The 12,775-nt window shown below is 39.7% G+C and overlaps 1 protein-coding gene across 1 annotated transcript; it reads right to left on the minus strand.

Moving 5' to 3' along the window:
* Window positions 1-596: 596 nt before the first annotated feature.
* LOC127599516 (aspartate aminotransferase, mitochondrial) lies at window positions 597-8,621 on the minus strand. Its single transcript, XM_052063513.1, has 10 exons — window positions 8,446-8,621; window positions 5,794-5,950; window positions 5,563-5,691; window positions 5,433-5,492; window positions 5,175-5,336; window positions 4,179-4,283; window positions 3,886-4,036; window positions 2,802-2,967; window positions 2,544-2,694; window positions 597-1,673 (listed from the first exon to the last, which is right to left on the minus strand). Exons 1-10 carry the CDS (start codon window positions 8,526-8,528, stop codon window positions 1,551-1,553), a joined length of 1,287 nt encoding a protein of 428 aa, XP_051919473.1. The 5' UTR covers window positions 8,529-8,621; the 3' UTR covers window positions 597-1,550.
* Window positions 8,622-12,775: the final 4,154 nt, after the last annotated feature.

Genomic DNA, 12,775 nt, shown 5'->3' on the forward strand with positions numbered 1-12,775 from the left:
AACGCTCTTTGCCCTCTCTAGTAAGACAATAAAGCACACAAGGATGATGGGTGGGTCTTACTAGGAATGTTTTTTTCGACGAGTGGCATTTTTGGCCTACTAGGAAGCAATTTGAACCTTAGGAAACTCTGGAAAGCTTTATATACAAATAACAAAATAATACAATGTAATAATTTGACTGTGATACTGGAGGTTTTACAATTAAAAAAAGTTATATATATTTGTTATATTTAACGAGAACACTAACACGATGTCCTTATTATCTCTATAATACTTTTATTAAAGTAAATGGATGCATTTTTAAAAAAAAAAAACGTTGTTTTAAATGACCAATTTTGTGGATACCCTGTACAGTAATTTACTTAAAGTATTACAGAAATTGCATGTTGGCGTCTACTGAGCAACAGAAACTATGATTACAGTATCGGATTGTTTCCTTCCGGCTATATTGCACAATACTGCTGATCAAATTTATAACCACATGTCAGCTGTATAAAACAACTGGGCTTTTAAAGATGCAATACGGTATTGCAGTAACCGGGATTTGATCACATCTCATTGTAGTACAGAAAACAAAACAATCACAGAAGCAGACATATTCTGTAATGATTTATTGTATTTCTGTGATGCACATGACTGATCTTTTAATATGCAGAACACAGAGGCAAATGGTAACGTTTGACATTCGAACACCCTCAGTGGTCATGTCTTACTTATGAATAGACTGACACTTCACCTTTTACAACCCAAACTCTGACAACTGTACCCATACTTGATGTAAAACCCTATTTTGGAAACACGAAAATAAGTGCTTTGTAGCTTTGTAGTTTAAAACCAAAAAAAAAAAAACCAATCCTCTATCAACTCTATTTTGACTTGCATTACTGTTGTGAGGACAACCTGACACAACTGACGGAGAACCTGCTGCTCAGCAACTGATGACACTCAAAGTTACTACAGTATTTGAATAAAGACGTAAAAGAAGAGTGATACTACAAAAAACTACCGAATGACTGATTAGGTCAGGTGAAGAACTAATCAGGCAACAGATAATTTTCTTGCCAATGACAAAGAGCATCAGGATAATCCTGAAAGTCTCAGTGCTTCAGTTTGAATGAAGTCATAAAGTGCTGTAAAAAGCAACAAAAATGCACATTTTCCCAAAGCCAGATCTTTCTTCATTTGTTCTTGAAACCGCTGTCTAAATATTACCCTGATGGTTAAACATTGAGAGTCAAAAGCAAAAGAACAGCAGATGGGTTTGTTCTACACAATAAATAAGACAAGATTACAATAGATATCTCAGTCAGCTCAAAGTGACTAGGTTGAACAATTTAACAGGGGAAACTCTGGTTGAGTGACATTGTTTTGAAACAAAATCAAACAAAATAAAGTGAACTATTTTAACCGCAACGAGTTGGACAGTAGACCGATGACGTCCAAGAAAAATTTCGAACTGGGTACTGGTAATGAATAGAGGAGACAAGGGACGTGTCAAATCTTTCCAACTCTGCCCCATGGCTGTTGTCGCTCTACCAGCGGGATCCGCTCTACTTTGAAACGGCGTGGATGGCCTCGGCCAGGTATTCCACATTCCCGGAGGACACGCCTGCCATGGAGATTCTGCCATCCTTGGTCATGTACACCGAATACTCTTTCGTTATGCGTTCCACCTGGAAAAGAACATTTGCAGTGGTGATGCATTATGGGAGGTACAACAGTAGGTCATGATGAACACCTGCTTTATGCATCAATAACAACAAGGTCAAATTCGATTAGGACTAAATTAATGAATGTGTAAAATATTAAATTAATAAAACAAAATATGAACTTTTATTTCTTAAAATGAAGTATAAAAATAAAAAATGGGAGTCACTCTAGTATTTATACACCCATTATCTAAATGTACTAAAATTACTAATTTAATGAACTACAGTCCAACATTTAGCAATGTTACATTTTTACTCCCATCATTGATGAATACTAGGATTGAATGATTTCGAAAACAAATGTAACAGATTTTTTTTCAGGTTTGCAATTTAATTTGAGACCATACATTTAGAATCAAAACCACAATAAACAGGGCACCCTAACAGCACTGGGCAGCTCCTTCAGCAGGGATTGATACACCCGCGCTGCAAGAAGTAGAGGTACCGCCACTCGTTCCTGCCGACTGCCGTTAAGCTATTGAATAGAGAAAACCTGAAAACCTCGACTCGCCCCCACTCACCCATTTTTAATATGCTTATATATATATTTTACATTTATGTACTTTTTGTCTTTCTCCCCTTCATAGTTTTGCTCCAGTAAATTGGGAATTTCTCCATTGTGAGACAAATAAAGGGTTTCTTATCTTGTGACTCAGAGTTCAGTCTCAAGCCATTTTCATACATGTAATTTCTTCAGTTGCAGTCTTCCATAATGGTGACAAATAATGCTTTTGAGAGAAAGATAAGCTCGTGGACCTCTTAATTTCATTGTTAGTTTTTTTGGGACACCATCAACTTTTATAATCAAATGCCCGTCTGAACTCGTTTGCGTACCTGTTCCGGTTTCAGGCCTGTGAAACAGAACATGCCGATCTGGTCAATGACATGCTGCCAGTTGTGGGTGGAACCATTCTTTTTCAAGCCGGCCGCCAGCTGTTCTCTCATCTTGATGATGCGATTGGCCATCCCATGGACCTCCTCCAGCCTGCCACACACATTGATGACAGCAATCAGCTGTGGCGCTTGCATTGAAGAAACACAATCAAAGACTTGTGGCATATGATTTCTGCACGATGACTTAACTACTCTTACCAAAGAGCGCGCAGATCTGGCGTGTTGAGAATAGTGGCGGCGATTCTTGCTCCGTTCATTGGCGGGTTGGAATAAATGGGCCTGATGAGGATCTTGAGCTGAGACTCCACCCTCTTCGCCTCTTCGCTGTCCTTACACACCACAGTGAAGCCTCCCACACGTTCGCCTGGCAACACAAAAACACCACCACAAGATCAACTTGTTTCAGCATGTCAGCCTTGTTTTGAAGGAACACTTGCGGGCACTTCAGCATTCTTACAAAGTAATGGGCATGCAAAGGGATTTAGCATGTTTTGTTACTACGAGCAGCAATGGTAACATCAGGGTCGAGGGGAGTGCTTTTATAAACTTCACATTGAATGTTATATTGCCATACTGTGTTCACCACAGTGGCTTGAAAATAACACCACAAAAAAATGCAACGAGACCATAAAAAACTCTTATTGCTACTTTGAGATGGAATACATTTTTGATTCTATCTTCTATGAATAGATTTAACCACTAGGAGGTGATAAGACTAAGATATATCTTGAAAATCACCCATTGTCCTATAGTAGTATAGTGTTTTCTGATGAATGTGAAGTCTGATGAATGAAAATTAATTCCACCACTTCCATACAACTTTGCTGTTGTGTGACTTTGATGACGGGTCCAATTGTCATACTTAGGTTGTGCCGACACGTTGCTTATGTAGAGGAAAAGCAGAGGTAACGGAGACGTTAAAGTGGGAAGGGTGAGCCTGAAAGAGGACGCAAAAGGCATGCCCCCAGTAGGTGCCGGTATGTGCATCGTCCAAAACAACATCCCGAGAATGGCACCTACGGAGGACAGTTTAAACTGCAAGCTATCAGTTATGTGGAGGGCCAGGGGAATCGAGCGAGAGAATTCAAGCTCAACTAATCTATGGTGCTTCTATCCAAATGGGCAAGGACGACCGTGGCGCTGCAACATCCGGTGGATTACAAGGAAAAGGTGGCCAAGTCCTACTCTTACTGCAGTAAAAAGTGTAATGTTCTGCGTAAAGAAATTGTTCATCAATGGCTTAAGTAAACACTATTGGGAAAAAAAAAAGATTGACACTGACCATAGAGACCCATGTTCTTAGCAAAGGACTGGGACAGCACAATGTTGTGGCCCTGCTCAATAAAGTAGCGCACTGCCCAGGCATCGCGATCAATGTCTCCACTTGCAAAGCCCTGGTAGGCCATGTCGAAGAACACCAGCAGGTTGCGCTTCTGTAAGGTGAATAAGAAAGGAGCGGGGGGTTGGGGGGGGGATAGATAGGAGTCAATCAAAGTGAACAGTGTGGTTATCTACGCTGCCATTGGAACAATCACAAATTCTGATTGCGTGACGTGCGTGCCAGAAAAGACACACCTTCACAATGTCAGCTATCTCCTTCCACTGTTCAGGCCTGGGGTCCACACCGGTGGGATTATGGGCACAGGCATGCAACAAGATCACACTCTGCTCTGGGATTTTCTGTGGAAAAACAACGAACCATTTAAGATTACTTGCACTTTAAAGAGGAGATGCACCTCATCACTTTTTTTTTAAGACCGAGTACTCGCCAACAATGATTATAGATACTTCAGAACACAATTATGACTTGCAGTTGTGATGAGAACATGTTTGATTTCATCAAACCCAGTTGAGAGCATAAAAATGTTCTCGAACATTGCACTGAAGAGTCTTGCCATGTATGTCCCTTAAATGTAATCTGTAATAAGGAATTTCAGTTATGCAGTGTCAGACGGAACACTAGGGGCACTGCAGTAAATAAAAGACGGGGAAAAAAAAGAGATGGAGAAGAATGTGGAGTTTGGTGGCTGTACAACTCGTAACATGGATGCCAAGTTACCTCTCTGCGTTAACTACAAAATACAAATGCTTGTCGACTTTTTGAGAGTGCCACAAATCACATTTGACAGGATAACCGAAGTGCTACTTTCTCACACCATCGCTGACTTCCCTTTACTCAACGTGTCACTCTACAGAGGCATTGTGACGCAGGCGCCGCTGCCTTGGACGGAGATGAGCAGTGCTACCAAATCGATGAGCCCATCTTAGCGCCGGAGATCATTTGTAGGCAGATAACAGAATGCTGCTTATGTGTTTAGCTTAAAGCCTCTCCACATGGTTGACAGGACTCCAACTGCACCTACCCGGAAGTTACATGTCAGGCTAGTAAAGTGGTATCAGTGGATTAGTATCGGAGCATTGTTTTGGTAATGACTAGAGATGTATGGTATTGACATTTTATTTAACAACATTCAAAAGGAAAAAACAGTCAGTTAGTTGTGTCACACAACACGATCCACTTTCAAAATGTTCCTCTTATAAAGCCCACCCAAGCGACTTTTCGTGTCTTACAGAGATGTCCTCCAGAGCGCCGTTGAAATCAAACCCACATGTGGATGGGTCATAGTAGCGGTATGCTTTGAGCTGCATTCCAGCGTCTCTGAAGATGGGTGTGTGATTACCCCAAGAGGGTTTGGGCAAGTACACGTCACGAGGACCTCCATGGAACCGAGACTGGACCAAGAAAAAAAGAAACAAGTGAGAAAATCCATCTTGCCTTACTGTTCATTTGGACCGATAGACCTACTACACCGTACAAGAGTGTATTACCAAAAAGTTAGCTCCAATACGCAGCGATCCAGTTCCAGAGATGGTCTGTACAGTGATGTTCTGTTGGGAGACCATTAGTTTGCAACTTGAAACATCTCTATGGTGAATTCGCGCACCAACACCAACTTACCCTGCCACTCTTCAAGACCTCATTGTCAGCTCCAAGAGCAAGTTGGGCACAAGCCTTGCTAAATTCCCCCAAACCGCCAATGGGAAGATATTCCTTGTCCAGCTGTTTCGCTGCAATCAAGGCCTCTGCCTGAAAAACATGCCCGGGTGGGGGTTACATTCACAAATACAAAAACATTAAAACTTCGCTTGTGATAACAAGGCAGTGCAGTGTGTTTGGGTGCAGTCTTACCTTACGAACACAGCTGAGGACGAAGGGCTTGCCCTGATCATCCCTGTAAGCTCCCACCCCTAGGTTCATCTTCTTCGGGTTGGTGTCCCTCTTGAAGGCTTCCGTCACCCCCAGGATGGGATCAGGGGGGCCCATCTGCACTCCACCCCACCATGAACTGCTCAGGCACAGGACAAAATATCTATTATGAACAGGAGCACTAATGCAAGCGTACAAAGTCCAACCGTAAGTATTTGAGGGCCTTAAGTCACACGGGCCATGCTAATGTAGTAAGTGCGGCCTGTGATGCTTGAGATTAACAAATCAGGGGAACCGAGGAGACCGCGCTTACGTAGAAGCACATGAACATCATGTGAGTGACAGGCACAAGAATTTCAGTAATATTACGCTTGTTTTATCCTGAAAAGCTATCAGAGTAAAATGATACCGAACTGAAATAAAGGTAAACTTTTTCAAAACCACAGCATTAGGTATGTATCGACATGAATATTTCTTTCAAAAGAAATAGGTGCAGTTCTGTTACGATGGCTGAGGCTAACATTGGTCTCAAGTTTCTTCCGCTTTGTAAACCCTCTAACGTTGCAGTTAAAATTAGAATTGAAATCTCTGCAAAGGGCAGTTCAAGCATATCCTCATAACAATAAATTTGCAAAATAATAATGTGGAAGAATGAAATTGTAAGCTAAATCCCTGTCAAAGCCTGAGTACATAATCAATTTCAAACTCTATTAACTGCATAAACAAAGCACTTGTTTTTCAGCTCTTAAATATTTTTTTCAGGGCTTTCTCAATAGTATTCATGAGAATCCAGAAAGAATAATAAATACAATTTTAAGTGATGCATTATAGTTGACATACACATAGAACCTTTGCACACTTGAACCCTGGCTTATAAACACAAGTTAAAGGATCAATAGCGCAAAGGCCACCATGCGGTCCTTTCTCTTGCTACAAACATCTACAAAAATATATATATAATCACACGTCTGAGATCTACTCCAAAGCAAGATCATCTTTCTTAAGCATTTAAACTAAATTAAGTAGGACAATATTAAAGCTGGAGAAAACACACCCACAGAAACCAGAGTCCTGAGTAATGTAAAATTGTAAATTCCAAGGTTATTTTAGTGAACGAAACCTAATAAACTAACTAAAACTGTCTTTGAAAGAAAAAAAAACATTTTTGGGAAGGAAATAAAACTAAAATGTTTTTTTTTAAATAATACACTGCAACAACATTTTGTATTTACAAAACTAACTGTAAATATAGCAAAAAAAAAACATTTGTTTTTGTCTTCAGAAATTAATAGATGAGCCTTTGTGGTTGAATTGAAATGTATTTATTTTGGTATAAACCAGAAGAAGGACATTGGAACAGTTGTCTGAGAGTTGTGGCCCTTTCAATAATGTGTGTCAAACCAATAAATTATCATCAAGCAGCAACCAATAAAAAAAAGTGTCCCCACATGACATCGCTCCTTGGCAACAGCTTTGCATGTTTGACTCTTAGCTGGAATGTCTCCTCAGCTTTTGCCATTTAACTTAAACAGTGCTTTTCTTTTTTGGTTCATACATGAAAAAAAATATAGACAGTATATATTAAGTTGTGGTGATTTTAACAGGAGAAGCACTATTATGCACTGCACTGATCAATAGTCTGTGAACTGTTATATAGTAATTGATTTTTGTTTGGTGGATGGACAGCTTTTATAATTATTTTTTGTTGAATGTTTAATATACAATTGTTCAAAATGAAAAGTAATACTAAAACTAATAAAAAAACGAAACTACTAAGCATTAAAAGGAAATGAAATAAATGAACATCCTGAAAAACGAATTAAACTAAACTCCAAAGGAAAAAAATAGCTATAGTGGAAATTCCAAAATTAAAGAACCCTAGTAATGTATACAATAAATACGAGACTAATATACTGATTATATATATATATATATATATATATTATATATATATATATATATACACACACGTAACCCACTACGATTACATCTGCACGAGAAAAAAATCCGCAAATGCGCCACTTGCGTGAACATCGCATCGACAACTAAACCAATCAACAACGGAAAGAGACCTACAACAACCAATCAGCGCCCGCGAATGTGCCGACAAGGAGATTCGCTCAAAATAAAATAAAAAAATTTGACTTCACTAAAATACATTTTTAAAAGATGCTATGTTTAAGACCCTTGAGCAACTAAACACATCAGATTGGAACATGTTATGATAGCATTTTTATTTGCATTTTGCACTAAAACGTCTTCATGCAGACAAGCTTTACGGGAAGTGGCATTGATTTATGAATGTATTCAAAGACATTGCTGATTTTAAATACCAAATTGGCACAACAAGAGTCATTCAGGCTCGTGTAGAAAGACGCCAAAAGCGCCTGGCGCAAACAAGGAAACGCTTCCTCTGCCAAGGCCTGCTGTCAACCAATGACCCCTGATTGCGCTACCTAGCCAGTTTGTGCGGCTAACATTAGCTTCTCGGGGTAAGCAAGCTTCTGTCAATGTGACTAAGTATATTGCATTCAACTGCAGGCAAACAGGCTAGCATGAGCGACAACTACTTCTGTGGTTAAAACATTGAATATACGACTGTAGTTAGCATTCTAACACAATATCGCTTTTTACCTGTTTCGGGCGGACATAACCCCAAGTGACGGAGTCATGTTTCCAAAACACACGAACAATTTGTTGGACTTCAGCAGGGCCATTTCTGCGTGACTGGTGGGGTCAAGCCTGTGAGGATGTGGACGGATGAAGGGCAGTCACGGCAGAAGCTCCGAGGACGTAATGACGCCGTGATGACGTAAAGACGCCGGATGTTGTTGGTCACGTGGCAAGTCCGCTCTTGAAATACTGTAATGTGATTTGATGAATGAAGGGACCTAATTATTATAGCATATTTTTGTGTGTGCACTAACAGCATCAACTACGTATACCAGCCACTGCAATCCATTTTAATATTATGATATTTTCTGTACGGTAAAAATGAAAAAGTAACGTTCTTTGCCTCATTTTATATAGTGACACGATTTGCCCGCTAGATGTCACAATCCAACACACTAATACAGCAGTGATTGTTGATCAGTGCCGCCTCAAAAAATGGTCTCTTGTTCAATATTAAACATCTTGTTCAATATTAAAATATACACTTACGCCTCGGAACAATTTAAAGTGATCCATTAACTTGTCATGCATGCTTTTGGAATGTGGGAGGAAACCAGAGTATGGCACGGGAATATGCAACCCCCACATGGGAAGGAATCGAACCCTACACCTTTGCACTGTGAGATAAAGGGAAATATTGTCATTGCATCTTGGATGGCATGCTGATGTTGATGGGGTTTTTTTTACCTGATTTTCCCAGGAATTTTGAAGTGAACTCCACATTGTTCCTATTTGAGGCTTCTGGCCCTCGTGACCAGGGCCAGTTCTGTCCTGGGCTGCTCCCTGGACACTCTGGAGGAGGTGGGCAACAGGAGGATGCTCGCTAAACTAAAAGCAATGATGGACAGTCCCTCCCACCCCTTCCAGCCCGCCCTGACAGCACTGGGTAGCTCCTTCAGCCGGAGACTTTTCCACCCGTGCTGCAAGAAGGAGAGATACCGCCGCTCATTCCTACCGACTGCTGAAAACCTGTAACCATTGTAAATAGCACAGCCACCTTATGCTGTGTTTTCTATGGTATTGCTAATTTATTATATTTATTCTACAAATATATTGCTAATGCTATATTTTATATTGCATTTTATTGAACTGTGTACAGTTCTTTCTGAAATATTTATTTTGTGCACTGAAACACAGTTTTTTTATTCCCCCCCCCCCCCAGCCCCCACACACACACACAATTTTGCTGCTGTAGACTGCTAATTTCCCCAGTGTGGGACAAATAAAGGTTATCTTATCTTATTTTATGTGGTAGAGCAGCACAAACTTGAGGCTGTGAGCTTTTGCAGTTTAAACTATGACACAAACAGCACCGTGTTTTGAGGTGGTTAGTTTTTTTCAAGTTGTTCCAGACTGAGTTAAAGTATGCAGCTGAAGTCTGCAGTGTGGGATCATGCAAAGGTCATTGTTTTTTTTTTTTTTTGCTCACTACTCAGGCCAACAGGAGAGCACAGATGTTGTCCTCCCTGTTCCCCTCCCATATTCAGAAAACTGCAAATACCTTCAATGCATGCAGAAGATTTATTCTCTAAAATCCTGACACTTTAAGTATTTTCTGGCTTGCCTTTTAAGCCTACAGAATTTGAATGTACACTACCTCTTATTACTTGGCTGCGTGTAAGCTTAGTCAACATTAATATGAACAGAAACTTTGATCAAAGATACTTATGTTCCAAATGTGTTCACCCTAAAACCACAAATTGGGAATACTTTTGAAGAAATTTGATCTTTTGAAGCAGGGCTGAAAAAATGAAGGTGCTGCAAAAATAAATGAGGACAAAGTGATAAAAAGGGAAGGGGTACGAACTAATGCCAGGGGATGTTTCTCAACTTGTGCATGCATGTGTGTGCGGGTGTGTTGCTAAAAGTCATGACTTAGTATTATCTTTAGAAAGATGATTGATTTTGGCACCAACACTCAGATTAAGATAGTAATAAATGCAGCTTCTCTCCTGACAGCGATGCCTGTGATATATTTCCAAGTGCAGAGTATACAGCTTTGACAATGATGTTGTTTTTAAACCAATACAACCCAATTGCACTAGTAGTCTTGTAGTAGCACTTAGGTCTCTGATTTATTTATTTTTCCTCCTAATTAGAGTTTGTGAAGTGCAACATCACACATTTTTTTCATTTCAGCGCAGGGATATTGGTTGTCAGTTGCAGTGTTCTTACATTTGTTGCCAGCTAAAAGGTAGACAAAAGTTAAGATCTCACATATCAGTAATATGTTTCTGATCACTAAGAATTCAATCAGTTGGATCTAACTGTCAAACGATGAACTGTGTATTAACATTGTTCGACCAGTTTCCTTGATTTAATACACTGTTATAATAATAATAATACATTTTATTTATAAGCGCCTTTCAAGACACCCAAGGACGCTTTACAATAACAAAAAACACAAAACGATACGGGTTGAGCAGCGGCAGCCAAAACGCGCCAGCGTTCACTCAACCCAAAAGACAATAATGTGGCAATAAACTATTTAATTTATAATTACATTATAATAAATTATGTGTTTAGTGTATGTTTTTATAAAGTGTGATTTTTTTTTGGTTGTTTTTGGGGGCTGCAATGAACTGAGGATATTTCTATTCATCAAGAAAAATAAAATGTATTATTATTATTATTATTATTATTATTTGAGACACTAGCATTTTGAGTTACGGCCGTCATCCCGGAATGAAACTTGCATGTCAAAGCAACACTGTCTTTTCATGGTTGTGTATTTTGAGTACAGGACAAGTCCTCACATTTCACAGTGAAAGAGTGACTCTGGCGGTACTTTTAAAATGCTGTCAAATGTCAAAATGGGTCAGAGTCTCCTTTATAAATCAATAAAAATGTTCCCTTGTAAATAAATAACGAATCTGGTGTAATATATGTTTACATACTGCATATCTATACTGCATGTGACTTGGAGCACTTTAGGAATCAGCAGTGCCTTGTTGCACATTTACACCGATTATGCCCCCTCTTTGTTTGGCCCAGTGAGTATGCCTTCATGTATGTGACAGGGTGGGGGGTGGGGGGGTTCACAGAGGGAATCTCATCATTTGTGTTTCACTCGTCTTCTCATCTTCCTCACTGCAAGCGTCTGATGTGTCTGAAGGAATCAGAGCGGATAAAACTCTATCGTCGTTGTCAGCAGTTAACAGCTTTGAGTTTACGCTGCCTTGTGTCACCCAACACCCCCCCCCCAACTCCCTAGTGTATTTGTTTTTGTGTGCAATTGTACAGGTGTGCCCTCTTCTTGTTGTTTTTAAGCGAGAATGAGTGTGTACATGTGTGCAGCGCTGCAATGGTGTGTGAAGAGATTGGCTTCAAAGATAGTGAGTTTATTAAAAATGAAAATGCTGATGATTAATGGATGGAAGTAGAATGTTCCACAATGGGGGTATACATAAGGAGGGGGTTGCGTCTTTCTACGTGGAAATTAAGAAAATTGTGGGTGAAAAGAGCAACTGCTCATATCTGAATTCCAGATTACAGTCTGAAAATTTGGTTGAAATAGTTCACCCAATGATATGTCTAAAAGGGACGGAGCCAACGCTGGGTTATTAATACCCACCACGTTGAGTTGAGGAGTTGACCCTATACAACCTTTTGATCCAATAAGGGGTAAAAACTACCCATATTGATGAGGGTTACCAGGTTATTAGTATAGCTGTGGTAAAAAGAACACATTTCATTCCCAACATTTTCTAAGAGGAAGAAGCATCTTCCTGTTGTAAAAGGGTTACCACAAATTCTTTTCTTTGGGTGAGTTGTCCACGCTGGCCAGAATTTGATTACTAATCCCTGTGCCCATATAGTCAGTGGTTTTACCCACTAAAACATCCAGCAGCCGCCAACATTTATGAAGAATCTTACACTAAATTGACTTTAACTATCCGGTACCCTAAAGTGGCAACCAGCTTTAGTTCTTTAAAGCCCGTCACTCCCCAACTCCTACAACCCAATCTGTTGTGCCAAAATAATTAACACAACTTTGGGTAAAAGTAACAATGAGCTATAAGAAATCCACTGCTTCCCAGCGAGTGGGTTAGGAAAACAATCCAGCATTGTTTTTGGGTATGTGTAGGTTAATCGAGAAAATAGGACATACCTGTGGTATATTTTATGTCATTTAAAAGCTTGTATAAACACATGCAAAAATACCTGACAGTTTCCTCAGATTTTGTTGCCACTTTGTTTGTATTTATGCAGTAGAAGTGAGACAATCCTCTTCCTCTGTGTTTTGCCAACTCTGCTCTTTTTTTTATTATCTAAAAGCGACACAAAAGCC

This window comes from Hippocampus zosterae, chromosome 4 (assembly GCF_025434085.1).
Source record: "Hippocampus zosterae strain Florida chromosome 4, ASM2543408v3, whole genome shotgun sequence".
Lineage (NCBI taxonomy): Eukaryota > Metazoa > Chordata > Actinopteri > Syngnathiformes > Syngnathidae > Hippocampus > Hippocampus zosterae.